Source organism: Salmo salar, chromosome ssa25 (assembly GCF_905237065.1).
Source record: "Salmo salar chromosome ssa25, Ssal_v3.1, whole genome shotgun sequence".
NCBI lineage: Eukaryota > Metazoa > Chordata > Actinopteri > Salmoniformes > Salmonidae > Salmo > Salmo salar.
This window is the reverse complement of record NC_059466.1, coordinates 49,882,099-49,899,787: the sequence shown is the minus strand read 5'-3', so window position 1 is coordinate 49,899,787 and position 17,689 is coordinate 49,882,099. Positions and strand designations below refer to the sequence as shown.

The following is a 17,689-nucleotide window of genomic DNA, read 5'->3' as shown; positions in this document are numbered from 1 at the left end:
TGGAACCAACAAGACTCTTCCTAGAGCTGGCCGCCCGGCCAAACTGAGCAATCGGGGGAGAAATGCCTGGGTCAGGGAGGTGACCAAGAACCTGATGGTCACTCTGACAGAGCCCCAGAGTACCTCTGTAGAGATGGGAGAGGACAACCATCTCTACAGCACTCCACCAATCAGCCCTTTATGGTAGAGTGGCCAGACGGATGCCACTCTTCAGTAAAAGGCACGACAGCCCGCTTGGAGTTTGCCAAAAGGCACCTAAAGGAATCAGACCATGAGAAACAAGATTCTCTGGTCTGATGAAACCAAGATTGAATTATTTGGCCTGAATGCCAAGCGTCACATCTGAAGGAAACCTGGAACCATCCCTACGGTGAAGCATGGTGGTGGCAGCATCAGGCTGTGGGGATGTTTTTCAGCGGAAGGGACTGGTAGACTAGTCAGGATCGAGGCAAAGATGAACGGAGCAAAGTACAGAGAGATCCTCGATGAAAACCTGCCCCAGAGTGCTCAGGACCTCAGACTAGGGCAAAGGTTCACCTTCCAACAGGACAACGACCCTAAGCACACAGCCAAGACAATGCAGGAGTGGCTTTGGGACAAGTCTCTGAATGTCCTAGATTGGCCCAGCCAGAGCCCGGTCTTGAACCCGATCAAACATCTCTGGGGACCTGAAAATAGCAGTGCAGCGATGCTCCCCATCCAACCTGACAGAGCTTGAGAGGATCTGCAGATAAGAATGGGAGAAACTCCCCAAATACAGATGTGCCAAGCTTGTAGGATCATACCCAAGAAGAATCAAGGCTGTAATCACTGCCAAAGGTGCTTCAACAAAGCAGTGAGTAAAGGGTCTGAATACTTATGTAAATGTATTATTGCAAAAAACAACTAAAATAAATTAGTAAACATTTAAAAAAAACTGTTTTTAGTTTGTCATTACAGCATATTGTGTGTAGATTGATGAGGAAAAAAACCAATTTTATCCATTTTAGAATATTAAGGCTGTATTGTAGTAAAATGTGGAAAAAGTCAAGGGGTCTGAATACTTTCTTGCCCACTGACAAAGAAATGATTAGTCTATAATTTTCCTCCTGAGATGTGTGCAAACCTGGTGGCCAACTACAAGAAACGTCTGACCTCTGTGATTGCCAACAAGGGTTTTGCCACCAAGTACTAAGTCATGTTTTGCAGAGGGGTCAAATACTTATTTCCCTCATTAAAATGCAAATCAATTTATAACATTTTTGACATGCGTTTTTTTTGTTATTCTGTCTCTCACTGTTCAAATAAACCTACCATTAAAATTATAGACTGATCATTTCTTTGTCAGTGGGCAAACGTACAAAATCAGCAGGGGATCAAATACTTCCTCACTGTATATATATATATATATGAAGTGGACAGCAGTAGTTATATATGATGAACCATGACTAGAACACAGTATATATATATGAAGTGGACAGCAGTAGTTATATATGATGAACCATGACTAGAATACAGTATATACATATGAAGTAGACAGCAGTAGTTATATAGGATGAACCATGACTAGAATACAGTATATACATATGAAGTAGACAGCAGTAGTTATATAGGATGAACCAGGACTAAAATACAGTATATACATATGAAGTGGACAGCAGTAGTTATATAGGATGAACCAGGACTAGAATACAGTATATACATATGAAGTGGACAGCAGTAGTTATATAGGATGAACCATGACTGGAATACAGTATATATATATGAAGTGGGTAAAACAGTATGTAAACATTATTAAAGTGACCAATGTTCCATGTTTATGTACATAGGGCAGCAGTCTCTAAGTCGCAGGGCAGAGTACCGAGTGGTAGCTGGCTAGTACCAGTGACTAAAGTTCAGGGTAGGGTGCTGGGCGGAGGCCGGCTAGAGGTAAATGTTTAACAGTCTGATGGCCTTGAGATAAAAGCTGTTTATCAGTCTCTCAGTCCCAGCTTTGCAGCACCTGTACGGTCTCCGCCTTTTAGATTGTAGCGGGGTGAACAGGCCGTGGCTCGGGGTGGCTGAGGTCCTTGATGATCTTCTAGATGGTAGAGGGGTGAACAGGCCGTGGCTCGGGGTGGCTGAGGTCCTTGATGATCTTCTAGATGGTAGAGGGGTGAACAGGCCGTGGCTCGGGGTGGCTGAGGTCCTTGATGATCTTCTTGACCTTCCTGTGACACCGGGTGGTGTAGATGTCCTGGAGGGCAGGCAGTTTGCCCCCGGTGATGCATTGGGCAGACCGCACCCCCCTCTGGAGAGCCCTGAGGTTGCGCATGGTACAGTTGCCATACCAGGCGGTGATACAGTCTGACCACACTGTTGTGCCTTCTTGACCACACTGTCTCTGTGGGTGGACCATTTCAGGTGGTCAGTGATGTCTACACTGAGGAACTCGAAGCTTTCTACCCTCTCCACTGCGGCCCGTCGATGCTCCCTCTGCTGTCTCCTGAAGTCCACGATCATTTTGTTGAGGGAGAGGTTATTTTCCTGGCACCACTCCGCCAGGGCTCTCACCTCCTGAAGGCTTTCTCGTCATCAGGCCTACAACTGTTGTGTTGTCTGCAAACTTGATGATTGAGTTGGAGGCATTTGAGATCACGCAGTCATGGGTGAAGAGGGAGTACAGGATGGGGCTGAGCACACACCCTTGTGGGACCCCCGTGTTAAGGATCAGCGTAGTGGAGGTGCTGTTGCCTACCTTGGCCATTGTTATGTTTGGAGGAAAAAGGGGGAAGCCAGTCAGAAAGGCCAGGACCCAGTTGCACAGGGCGGGTACAGACCCAGGGCCCTCGAGCCAGCCAGCCAGCCAGCCACAACAAACCATTCAGGACCCTATGGCAGGAGTCCCCCAATAACATTCAGCAGTGGGCAGATTTTTCCTTCGAGCGGATGGTCAGAACACATAGTCGTGAATCATTTGAAAGCTGCAAACTGACCGCAAGAATCCCAAACAGATATAGAATTTGAGAAAAACGGAATAATTTCAAACCCTTGATAACGTTGGTACACGTTCACATATGCCTCTATTTGTGCGTGGGAATACTTGGGAACAGATTTCCTAAATTATAATCATTTTGATTACTTGGTAATTGTAGTCTTATGTCCAAGAAATAAAATGATATAATAGAAAATGCACCGAGTGTACAAAATATTAATATTAATATTAAATTGCACGCCCTTTGCCCTCAGAAAAGCCTCAATTCATCGGCGCATGGACTCTACAAGGTGTTAAAGCGTTCCACAGGGATGCTGGTCCATGTTGACTCCAATGCTTCTCACAGTTGTGTCAAGTTGGCTGGATGTCCTTTGGGTGGTGGACCATTCTTGATACACACTGGAAACTGTTGAGCGTGAAAAACCCAGCATCGTTGCAGTTCTTGACACAAACCGGTGTGCCTGCTCCCTACTACCATCCCCCGTTCAAAGGCACTTAAATATTTAGTCTTCCCCATTCACCCTCTGAATGGCACACATACACAATCCATGTCTCAGCTGTCTAAAATCCTTATTTAACATGTCTCCTCTCCTTCATCTACACTGATTGAAGTGGATTTAACAAGTGACATCAACAAGGGATCATATCTATCACCTGGATTCACCTGGTCAGTCTTGTCATGGAAAGAGCAGGTGTTCCTAATATTTTGTACACTCAGTGTGTGTGTGTGTATGTGTGTATATATATATATATATATATATATATATACACACACACATTTATTTTCTTCCCCTCATGCCCTATTGAGGAACCTTGCCCTACGGGCTCTGGTCAACAGTAGTGTGATATATATAATGGCTGCAGTCATTTTAGATACAGACCTGGTTTATGATGGCTTCATGTGACTCACCGTAGTAGTGTTGGAGGGCAGCTCTGGCAACAGGTTCTTGTTATAAGGCATCTCTATGACGCTGAAGGAAGCGGAAGATCTCACGGTGAACGAACGGTTCTGGCTCTCAGTCTGGACGAAAAGAGAAACACACTCTACTGTACCTCTCATCATCACGGTTCGGGAGACATTGTGTCGTTTTCAAAAACAAAAACAAAAAAGGTAGTCAACATAGTAAGCTTTCCTAGTTTTGTCCCATGTAGCTAGCCGAGTGGTCCCAGTCCAGTCTTGCCAACTCCTACGGTTGTCATCATTTACCATGATCTAGGACCACCAGGCGACTATATTTTTTACTTTATTTAAACAAGGCAAGTCAGTTAAGAACAAATTCTTATTTACAATGACGGCCTACACCGGTCAAAACCGGACAACGCTGGGCCAATTGTGCGCCAGCCCTATGGGACTCTCAATCACGGCCGGTTGTGATACAGCCCGGGATCGAACCAGGTTCTGTAGTGACGCCTCTAGCACTGTAATGCAGTGCCTTAGATCGCTGTTCCACTCGGGAGCCCTAACCTGTACAGCGCATACCATGCATACAGTATGCTCCAACCAGGTTTGTGTTCATTAGGACAAAATGTCTTCAAACAGGTGGCCACCCCCAGTCTGGAGTGGATGTATGATACAGCACAAACACATCTGGGACACCAGGCTAGTACTGTATATAACCTAGGACACCAGGCTAGTACTGTATATAACCTAGGACACCAAGCTAGTACTGTATATAACCTAGGACACCAAGCTAGTACTGTATATAACCTAGGACACCAGGCTAGTACTGTATATAACCTAGGACACCAGGCTAGTACTGTATATAACCTAGGACACCAGGCTAGTACTGTATATAACCTAGGACACCAGGCTAGTACTGTATATAACCTAGGACACCAAGCCAGTACTGTATATAACCTAGGACACCAGGCTAGTACTGTATATAACCTGGGACACCAGGCTAGTACTGTATATAACCTGGGACACCAGACTAGTACTGTATATAACCTGGGACACCAGGCTAGTACTGTATATAACCTAGGACACCAGACTAGTACTGTATATAACCTAGGACACCAGGCCAGTACTGTATATAACCTAGGACACCAGGCTAGTACTGTATATAACCTAGGACACCAGGCTAGTACTGTATATAACCTGGGACACCAGACTAGTACTGTATATAACCTAGGACACCAGGCTAGTACTGTATATAACCTGGGACACCAGGCTAGTACTGTATATAACCTAGGACACCAGGCTAGTACTGTATATAACCTAGGACACCAGGCTAGTACTGTATATAACCTAGGACACCAGGCTAGTACTGTATATAACCTAGGACACCAAGCTAGTACTGTATATAACCTAGGACACCAGGCTAGTACTGTATATAACCTAGGACACCAGGCTAGTACTGTATATAACCTAGGACACCAAGCTAGTACTGTATATAACCTAGGACACCAGGCCAGTACTGTATATAACCTAGGACACCAGGCTAGTACTGTATATAACCTAGGACACCAGGCCAGTACTGTATATAACCTAGGACACCAGGCCAGTACTGTATATAACCTAGGACACCAGGCTAGTACTGTATATAACCTAGGACACCAGGCTAGTACTGTATATAACCTAGGACACCAGGCCAGTACTGTATATAACCTAGGACACCAGGCTAGTACTGTATATAACCTAGGACACCAGGCCAGTACTGTATATAACCTAGGACACCAGGCTAGTACTGTATATAACCTAGGACACCAGGCTAGTACTGTATATAACCTAGGACACCAGGCCAGTACTGTATATAACCTAGGACACCAGGCCAGTACTGTATATAACCTAGGACACCAGGCTAGTACTGTATATAACCTAGGACACCAGGCTAGTACTGTATATAACCTAGGACACCAGGCTAGTACTGTATATAACCTAGGACACCAGGCTAGTACTGTATATAACCTAGGACACCAGGCCAGTACTGTATATAACCTAGGACACCAAGCCAGTACTGTATATAACCTAGGACACCAGGCTAGTACTGTATATAACCTAGGACACCAGGCTAGTACTGTATATAACCTAGGACACCAGGCCAGTACTGTATATAACCTAGGACACCAGGCTAGTACTGTATATAACCTAGGACACCAGGCCAGTACTGTATATAACCTAGGACACCAGGCTAGTACTGTATATAACCTAGGACACCAGGCTAGTACTGTATATAACCTAGGACACCAGGCTAGTACTGTATATAACCTAGGACACCAGGCTAGTACTGTATATAACCTAGGACACCAGGCTAGTACTGTATATAAACTAGGACACCAGACTAGTACTGTATATAACCTAGGACACCAGGCCAGTACTGTATATAACCTGGGACACCAGGCTAGTACTGTATATAACCTAGGACACCAGGCCAGTACTGTATATAACCTAGGACACCAAGCCAGTACTGTATATAACCTAGGACACCAGGCTAGTACTGTATATAACCTAGGACACCAGGCTAGTACTGTATATAACCTAGGACACCAGGCTAGTACTGTATATAACCTAGGACACCAGGCTAGTACTGTATATAACCTAGGACACCAGGCCAGTACTGTATATAACCTAGGACACCAGGCTAGTACTGTATATAACCTAGGACACCAGGCCAGTACTGTATATAACCTGGGACACCAGGCTAGTACTGTATATAACCTAGGACACCAGGCTAGTACTGTATATAACCTAGGACACCAGGCTAGTACTGTATATAACCTAGGACACCAGGCTAGTACTGTATATAACCTAGGACACCAGGCTAGTACTGTATATAACCTAGGACACCAGGCCAGTACTGTATATAACCTAGGACACCAGGCTAGTACTGTATATAACCTAGGACACCAGGCTAGTACTGTATATAACCTAGGACACCAGGCTAGTACTGTATATAACCTAGGACACCAGGCTAGTACTGTATATAACCTAGGACACCAGACTAGTACTGTATATAACCTAGGACACCAGGCTAGTACTGTATATAACCTAGGACACCAGGCTAGTACTGTATATAACCTAGGACACCAGGCCAGTACTGTATATAACCTAGGACACCAGGCTAGTACTGTATATAACCTAGGACACCAGGCCAGTACTGTATATAACCTAGGACACCAGGCTAGTACTGTATATAACCTAGGACACCAAGCCAGTACTGTATATAACCTAGGACACCAGGCCAGTACTGTATATAACCTAGGACACCAGGCAAGTACTGTATATAACCTAGGACACCAAGCCAGTACTGTATATAACCTAGGACACCAGGCCAGTACTGTATATAACCTAGGACACCAGACTAGTACTGTATATAACCTAGGACACCAGACTAGTACTGTATATAACCTAGGACACCAGGCCAGTACTGTATATAACCTAGGACACCAGGCTAGTACTGTATATAACCTAGGACACCAGGCTAGTACTGTATATAACCTAGGACACCAGGCCAGTACTGCACCCCAATACACCCCACGACGCCAGGACAGCGGAGTCAATCACCACCTGGAGACACCTGAAACCCACCTCTTCAAGGAATACCTGGGATAGGATAAAGTAATCTTCTAACCCCCTAAGATAGATGCACTAGGTGGTGTACTGTATATTATAGGACACCAATTGTAATGCCTGGATAAGAGCGTCTGCTAAATGACTAAAAGTAACTGTAATATAACCTAGGACACCAGGCCAGTACTGTATATAACCTAGGACACCAGGCTAGTACTGTATATAACCTAGGACACCAGGCTAGTACTGTATATAACCTAGGACACCAGGCCAGTACTGTATATAACCTAGGACACCAGGCTAGTACTGTATATAACCTGGGACACCAGGCTAGTACTGTATATAACCTAGGACACCAGGCCAGTACTGTATATAACCTAGGACACCAGGCTAGTACTGTATATAACCTAGGACACCAGGCCAGTACTGTATATAACCTAGGACACCAGGCTAGTACTGTATATAACCTAGGACACCAGGCCAGTACTGTATATAACCTAGGACACCAGGCCAGTACTGTATATAACCTGGGACACCAGGCTAGTACTGTATATAACCTAGGACACCAGGCCAGTACTGTATATAACCTAGGACACCAGGCCAGTACTGTATATAACCTAGGACACCAGGCTAGTACTGTATATAACCTAGGACACCAGGCTAGTACTGTATATAACCTAGGACACCAGGCCAGTACTGTATATAACCTAGGACACCAGGCAAGTACTGTATATAACCTAGGACACCAGGCTAGTACTGTATATAACCTAGGACACCAGGCTAGTACTGTATATAACCTAGGACACCAAGCCAGTACTGTATATAACCTCAGGAGCATAACAGACAGGAGTCTCACCTTGAGGAAGGTGGCCACCCCCAGCCTGGAGTGGATGTAGAGGATAGCACTCTGACCTCTCTCCACACGGCCCACCTGACACCGGATCTTCAAACACTGGACCTTGGAACAGTCCTGACAGAAGACACACACACATACAATCACTGATCTCCTCCATCTATGTAAACTCAGCAAAAAAAAAGAAACGTCCTCTCACTGTCAACTGCGTTTATTTCCAGCAAACTTAACATGTGTAAATATTTGTATGAACATAAGATTCAACAACTGAGACATAAACTGAACAAGTTCCACAGACATGTGACTAACAGAAATGGAATAACGTGTCCCTGAACAAAGGGGGGGATCAAAATCAAAAGTAACAGTCAGTATCTGGTGTGGCCACCAGCTGCATTAAGTACTGCAGTGCATCTCCTCCTCATGGACTGCACCAGATTTGCCAGTTCTTGCTATGAGATGTTACCCCACTCTTCCACCAAGGCACCTGCAAATTCACTGACATTTCTGGGAGGAATGGCCCTAGCCCTCACCCTCCGATCCAACAGGTCCCAGACGTGCTCAATGGGATTGAGATCCGGGCTCTTCGCTGGCCATGGCAGAACACTGACATTCCTGTCTTGCAGGAAATCACACACAGAACGAGCAGTATGGCTGGTGGCATTGTCATGCTGGAGGGTCATGTCAGGATGAGCCTGCAGGAAGGGTACCACATGAGGGAGGAGGATGTCTTCCCTGTAACGCACAGCGTTGAGATTGCCTGCAATGACAACAAGCTTAGTCCGATAATGCTGTGACACACCGCCCCAGACCATGACGGACCCTCCACCTCCAAATTGATCCCGCTCCAGAGTACAGGCCTCGGTGTAATGCTCATTCCTTCGATGATAAACGCAAATCCGACCATCACCCCTGGTGAGACAAAACCGCGACTCGTCAGTGAAGAGCAGTTTTTGCCAGTCCTGTCTAGTCCAGCGACGGTGGGTTTGTGCAACGTTGTTGCTGGTGATGTCTGGTGAGGATTTGCCTTACATCAGGCCTACAAGCTCTCAGTCCAGCCTCTCTCAGCCTATTGCACACAGTCTGAGCACTGATGGAGGGATTGTGCGTTCCTGGTGTAACTCGGGCAGTTGCTGCTGCCATCCTGTACCTGTCCCGCAGGTGTGATGTTCGGAAGTACCGATCCTGTGCAGGTGTTGTTACACGTGGTCTGCCACTGCGAGGACGATCAGCTGTCAGTCCTGTCTCCCTGTAGCGCTGTCTTAGGCGTCTCACAGTACGGACATTGCAATTTATTGCCCTGGCCACATCTGCAGTCCTCATGCCTCCTCGCAGCATGCCTAAGGCACGTTCACGCAGATGAGCAGGGACCCTGGGCATCTTTCTTTTGGTGTTTTTCAGAGTCAGTAGAAAGGCCTCTTTAGTGTCCCAAGTTTTCATAACTGTGACCTTTAATTGCCTACCGTCTGTAAGCTGTTAGTGTCTTAACGACCGTTCCACAGGTGCATGTTCATTAATTGTTTATGGTTCATTGAACAAGCATGGGGAAACAGTGTTTAAACACTTTACTATGAAGCTCTGTGAAGTTATTTAGATTGTTACTAATTATATTTCAAAGACAGGGTCCTGAAAAAGGAATGTTTCTTTTTTTGTTGTTGCTGAGTTTAGTTGGTACTGTACGATTTGTTTAGAGTCAATTCAGGATGTAAACTGAAATTCCCATTGTTTTTCAATGATGAAAATTGGCCCCAACTCTGGAGGTGTAGAGACGGTACCAGAGTTTCCAGGTCTCCCTCCATCTCCTTCCTCTCCAGCTCTCTGCGGTGAACATGCTTCCTGTTCCTCCCCTCTGTCCCGTCTCCTCCTCCACTCGGAGAGGTGATGTTCTTCTCTCCAGATAGAGGGTTCTAGAAGAGACAGAGAGGAAAAACACCCTTTTAACTTGTATTCTTTACCACAGAGAGAATAACATCCTAATAATTTGTCCTTGCTACCGTATTGTGCACTCATATAGTTTTCACCACATTTAAGTGTTGGATTGGCGTTAACATGGGCTAGACTAGAGTTTCCTCTACCAGTTATTTCATGGGATAGACTAGAGAGTTTCCTCTACCAGTTCTTTCATGGGCTAGACTAGAGATTTTCCTCTACCAGTTCTTTCATGGGCTAGACTAGAGTTTCCTCTACCAGTTCTTTCATGGGCTAGACTAGAGTTTCCTCTACCAGTTCTTTCATGGGCTAGACTAGAGAGTTTCCTCTACCAGTTCTTTCATGGGCTAGACTAGAGTTTCCTCTACCAGTTCTTTCATGGGCTAGACTAGAGAGTTTCCTCTACCAGTTCTTTCATGGGCTAGACTAGAGAGTTTCCTCTACCAGTTCTTTCATGGGCTAGACTAGAGTTTCCTCTACCAGTTCTTTCATGGGCTAGACTAGAGAGTTTCCTCTACCAGTACTTTCATGGGCTAGACTAGAGAGTTTCCTCTACCAGTTCTTTCATGGGCTAGACTAGAGAGTTTCCTCTACCAGTTCTTTCATGGGCTAGACTAGAGAGTTTCCTCTACCAGTTCTTTCATGGGCTAGACTAGAGTTTCCTCTACCAGTTCTTTCATGGGCTAGACTAGTGAGTTTCCTCTACCAGTACTTTCATGGGCTAGACTAGAGTTTCCTCTACCAGTACTTTCATGGGCTAGACTAGAGTTTCCTCTACCAGTTCTTTCATGGGCTAGACTAGAGTTTCCTCTACCAGTTCTTTCATGGGATAGACTAGTGAGTTTCCTCTACCAGTTCTTTCATGGGATAGACTAGTGAGTTTCCTCTACCAGTTCTTTCATGGGCTAGACTAGAGTTTCCTCTACCAGTTCTTTCATGGGCTAGACTAGAGTTTCCTCTACCAGTTCTTTCATGGGCTAGACTAGAGTTTCCTCTACCAGTTCTTTCATGGGATAGACTATTGAGTTTCCTCTACCAGTTCTTTCATGGGATAGACTAGTGAGTTTCCTCTACCAGTTCTTTCATGGGCTAGACTAGAGTTTCCTCTACCAGTACTTTCATGGGCTACACTAGAGTTTCCTCTACCAGTTCTTTCATGGGCTAGACTAGAGTTTCCTCTACCAGTTCTTTCATGGGCTAGACTAGAGAGTTTCCTCTACCAGTTCTTTCATGGGCTAGACTAGAGTTTCCTCTACCAGTTCTTTCATGGGCTAGACTAGAGTTTCCTCTACCAGTTCTTTCATGGGCTAGACTAGTGAGTTTCCTCTACCAGTTCTTTCAAATCCATGAAGGTACCAATTTCAAGAAAGGACAGACGCAGGAAAAGTGTCTGGGCTGAATAAGAGAGAAAGGTAGAGAGGATACTATGACGTACTGAGACATTGAGTGGGTTGATCTCCATGTCTGTACTGCAGTTCATTCCTCCGTCTCCGTCCACCTCTAGTTTAGTGATGTAGAGTAGAGAGCCGTTGTTGAACCTGTAGGGCCACTCGATGTCCAGCATGGCCTTGCTGAAGGTACTGGGACCTCTGTTACGCAACTGGAACAGAAACAACACCGTTTTGTAGTAACAACATGTACCACGTAAAAAAATTATAATAATCTTCCCTGACTTCATGATGATTATAGTAGGAGAGCTGTTCAGCTAGGTTTAGAAACATTTCCCTCAATGATTTATGGGCTGTATTGAAACACTTTGTATTTTGGCAATTATTTTATCCACATGATGCGCACCTTACACTCAAACCCAGCTGCTTGGATACAGACGGGACAATCTATTACCCCACAGTTCTCCATATAGACGGGACATTCTATTACCCCACAGTTCTCCATACAGACAGGACATTCTATTACCCCACAGTTCTCCATATAGACAGAACATTCTATTACCCCACAGTTCTCCATATAGACGGGACATTCTATTACCCCACAGTTCTCCATATAGACAGGACATTCTATTACCCCACAGTTCTCCATATAGACATTCTATTACCCCACAGTTCTCCATATAGACAGAACATTCTATTACTCCACAGTTCTCCATATAGACATTCTATTACCCCACAGTTCTCCATATAGACGGGACATTCTATTACCCCACAGTTCTCCATATAGACAGAACATTCTATTACCCCACAGTTCTCCATATAGACAGAACATTCTATTACCCCACAGTTCTCCATATAGACAGAACATTCTATTACCCCACAGTTCTCCATATAGACAGGACATTCTATTTCCCCACAGTTCTCCATATAGACGGGACATTCTATTACCCCACAGTTCTCCATATAGACGGGACATTCTATTACCCCACAGTTCTCCATATACACGGGACATTCTATTACCCCACAGTTCTCCATATAGACGGAACATTCTATTACCCCACAGTTCTCCATATAGACAGAACATTCTATTACCCCACAGTTCTCCATATAGACAGGACATTCTATTACCCCACAGTTCTCCATATAGACAGGACATTCTATTACCCCACAGTTCTCCATATAGACAGAACATTCTATTACCCCACAGTTCTCCATATAGACATTCTATTACCCCACAGTTCTCCATACAGACAGGACATTCTATTACCCCACAGTTCTCCATATAGACAGAACATTCTATTGCCCCACAGTTCTCCATATAGACGGGACATTCTATTACCCCACAGTTCTCCATATAGACAGGACATTCTATTACCCCACAGTTCTCCATATAGACAGAACATTCTATTACCCCACAGTTCTCCATATAGACATTCTATTACCCCACAGTTCTCCATACAGACAGGACATTCTATTACCCCACAGTTCTCCATATAGACAGAACATTCTATTACCCCACAGTTCTCCATATAGACAGGACATTCTATTACCCCACAGTTCTCCATATAGACAGGACATTCTATTACCCCACAGTTCTCCATATAGACAGGACATTCTATTACCCCACAGTTCTCCATATACACGGGACATTCTATTACCCCACAGTTCTCCATATAGACAGAACATTATATTACCCCACAGTTCTCCATATAGACAGAACATTCTATTACCCCACAGTTCTCCATATAGACAGGACATTCTATTACCCCACAGTTCTCCATATAGACAGGACATTCTATTACCCCACAGTTCTCCATATAGACAGGACATTCTATTACCCCACAGTTCTCCATATAGACAGGACATTCTATTACCCCACAGTTCTCCATATAGACAGGACATTCTATTACCCCACAGTTCTCCATATAGACAGGACATTCTATTACCCCACAGTTCTCCATATAGACGGGACATTCAATTACCCCACAGTTCTCCATATAGACAGGACATTCTATTACCCCACAGTTCTCCATATAGACAGGACATTCTATTACCCCACAGTTCTCCATATAGACAGGACATTCTATTACCCCACAGTTCTCCATATAGACAGGACATTCTATTACCCCACAGTTCTCCATATAGACAGAACATTCTATTACCCCACAGTTCTCCATATAGACAGGACATTCTATTACCCCACAGTTCTCCATATACACGGGACATTCTATTACCCCACAGTTCTCCATATACACGGGACATTCTATTACCCCACAGTTCTCCATATAGACAGAACATTCTATTACCCCACAGTTCTCCATATAGACAGAACATTCTATTACCCCACAGTTCTCCATATAGACAGGACATTCTATTACCCCACAGTTCTCCATATAGACAGGACATTCTATTACCCCACAGTTCTCCATATAGACAGGACATTCTATTACCCCACAGTTCTCCATATAGACAGGACATTCTATTACCCCACAGTTCTCCATATAGACAGGACATTCTATTACCCCACAGTTCTCCATATAGACAGGACATTCTATTACCCCACAGTTCTCCATATAGACAGAACATTCTATTACCCCACAGTTCTCCATATAGACAGGACATTCTATTACCCCACAGTTCTCCATATACACGGGACATTCTATTACCCCACAGTTCTCCATATAGACAGAACATTCTATTACCCCACAGTTCTCCATATAGACAGGACATTCTATTACCCCACAGTTCTCCATATAGACAGGACATTCTATTACCCCACAGTTCTCCATATAGACAGGCCATTCTATTACCCCACAGTTCTCCATATAGACAGGACATTCTATTACCCCACAGTTCTCCATATAGACAGGACATTCTATTACCCCACAGTTCTCCATACAGACGGGACATTCTATTACCCCACAGTTCTCCATATAGACAGGACATTCTATTACCCCACAGTTCTCCATACAGACAGGACATTCTATTACCCCACAGTTCTCCATATAGACAGGACATTCTATTACCCCACAGTTCTCCATATAGACAGGACATTCTATTACCCCACAGTTCTCCATATAGACAGGACATTCTATTACCCCACGGTTCTCCATATAGACAGAACATTCTATTACCCCACAGTTCTCCATATAGACATTCTATTACCCCAAAGTTCTCCATACAGACAGAACATTCTATTACCCCACAGTTCTCCATACAGACAGGACATTCTATTACCCCACAGTTCTCCATATAGACATTCTATTACCCCACAGTTCTCCATATAGACATTCTATTACCCCACAGTTCTCCATACAGACAGGACATTCTATTACCCCACAGTTCTCCATATAGACAGGACATTCTATTACCCCACAGTTCTCCATATAGACAGGACATTCTATTACCCCACAGTTCTCCATATAGACAGGACATTCTATTACCCCACAGTTCTCCATATAGACAGGATATTCTATTACCCCACAGTTCTCCATATAGACAGGACATTCTATTACCCCACAGTTCTCCATATAGACAGGACATTCTATTACCCCACAGTTCTCCATATAGACAGGATATTCTATTACCCCACAGTTCTCCATACAGACAGAACATTCTATTACCCCACAGTTCTCCATACAGACAGGACATTCTATTACCCCACAGTTCTCCATATAGACATTCTATTACCCCACAGTTCTCCATATAGACATTCTATTACCCCACAGTTCTCCATACAGACAGGACATTCTATTACCCCACAGTTCTCCATATAGACATTCTATTACCCCACAGTTCTCCATATAGACATTCTATTACCCCACAGTTCTCCATACAGACAGGACATTCTATTACCCCACAGTTCTCCATATAGACATTCTATTACCCCACAGTTCTCCATATAGACATTCTATTACCCCACAGTTCTCCATATAGACAGGACATTCTATTACCCCACAGTTCTCCATACAGACAGGACATTCTATTACCCCACAGTTCTCCATATAGACATTCTATTACCCCACAGTTCTCCATACAGACAGGACATTCTATTACCCCACAGTTCTCCATATAGACATTCTATTACCCCACAGTTCTCCATATAGACAGAACATTCTATTACCCCACAGTTCTCCATATAGACAGAACATTCTATTACCCCACAGATCTCCATATAGACATTCTATTACCCCACAGTTCTCCATATAGACAGAACATTCTATTACCCCACAGTTCTCCATATAGACATTCTATTACCCCACAGTTCTCCATATAGACAGAACATTCTATTACCCCACAGTTCTCCATATAGACAGAACATTCTATTACCCCACAGTTCTCCATATAGACATTCTATTACCCCACAGTTCTCCATATAGACAGAACATTCTATTACCCCACAGTTCTCCATACAAAGGGCATCCCATCAAGTCCAAGTCTATTTGTTCTCTTTCTAGAGCCTCTGGCACAAGCCGTTAGACAGAGCCCGAATATACAGAGCCTTCGGAAAGTATTCAGACCCCTTGACTTTTTCCACACTTTGTTACACTACAGCCTTATTCTAAAATGCATTAAAAAAAATCTACACACAATACCCAATAATGACGAAGCGTAAAACCGGTTATAATATTTTTGCAAAAAACAGGTATGTTAGTTTCTATAGTAAACACAGACAGTAATAAAACAGGTATGTTAGTTTCTATAGTAAACACAGACAGTAATAAAACAGGTATGTTAGTTTCTATAGTAAACACAGACAGTAATAAAACAGGTATGTTAGTTTCTATAGTAAACACAGACAGTAATAAAACAGGTATGTTAGTTTCTATAGTAAACACAGACAGTAATAAAACAGGTATGTTAGTTTCTATAGTAAACACAGACAGTAATAAAACAGGTATGTTAGTTTCTATAGTAAACACAGACAGTAATAAAACAGGTATATTAGTTTCTATAGTAAAACAGACAGTAATAAAACAGGTATGTTAGTTTCTATAGTAAACACAGACAGTAATAAAACAGGTATGTTAGTTTCTATAGTAAACACAGACAGTAATAAAACAGGTATGTTAGTTTCTATAGTAAACACAGACAGTAATAAAACAGGTATGTTAGTTTCTATAGTAAACACAGACAGTAATAAAACAGGTATGTTAGTTTCTATAGTAAACACAGACAGTAATAAAACAGGTATGTTAGTTTCTATAGTAAACACAGACAGTAATAAAACAGGTATGTTAGTTTCTATAGTAAACACAGACAGTAATAAAACAGGTATGTTAGTTTCTATAGTAAACACAGACAGTAATAAAACAGGTATGTTAGTTTCTATAGTAAACACAGACGGTAATAAAACAGGTATGTTAGTTTCTATAGTAAACACAGACAGTAATAAAACAGGTATGTTAGTTTCTATAGTAAACACAGACAGTAATTAAACAGGTATGTTAGTTTCTATAGTAAACACAGACAGTAATAAAACAGGTATGTTAGTTTCTATAGTAAACACAGACAGTAATAAAACAGGTATGTTAGTTTCTATAGTAAAACAGACAGTAATAAAACAGGTATGTTAGTTTCTATAGTAAACACAGACAGTAATAAAACAGGTATGTTAGTTTCTATAGTAAACACAGACAGTAATAAAACAGGTATGTTAGTTTCTATAGTAAACACAGACAGTAATAAAACAGGTATGTTAGTTTCTATAGTAAACACAGACAGTAATAAAACAGGTATGTTAGTTTCTATAGTAAACACAGACAGTAATAAAACAGGTATGTTAGTTTCTATAGTAAACACAGACAGTAATAAAACAGGTATGTTAGTTTCTATAGTAAACACAGACAGTAATAAAACAGGTATGTTAGTTTCTATAGTAAACACAGACAGTAATAAAACAGGTATGTTAGTTTCTATAGTAAACACAGACAGTAATAAAACAGGTATGTTAGTTTCTATAGTAAACAGACAGTAATAAAACAGGTATGTTAGTTTCTATAGTAAACACAGACAGTAATAAAACAGGTATGTTAGTTTCTATAGTAAACACAGACAGT

The 17,689-nt window shown here is 42.9% G+C and overlaps 1 protein-coding gene across 1 annotated transcript in view; it reads right to left on the bottom strand.

The window, feature by feature from the left end:
- LOC106586912 (integrin alpha-V) overlaps positions 1–17,689 on the bottom strand; it is an 89,813-nt gene that overhangs the window by 2,847 nt on the left and 69,277 nt on the right. The window contains exons 25-28 of the mRNA XM_045707873.1: positions 11,678–11,842; positions 10,089–10,220; positions 8,320–8,433; positions 3,864–3,974 (exon numbers count right to left, since the gene is read on the bottom strand). Coding sequence (XP_045563829.1) covers positions 3,864–3,974; positions 8,320–8,433; positions 10,089–10,220; positions 11,678–11,842 — 522 coding nt within the window. The remainder of the gene's footprint in view (positions 1–3,863; positions 3,975–8,319; positions 8,434–10,088; positions 10,221–11,677; positions 11,843–17,689) is intronic.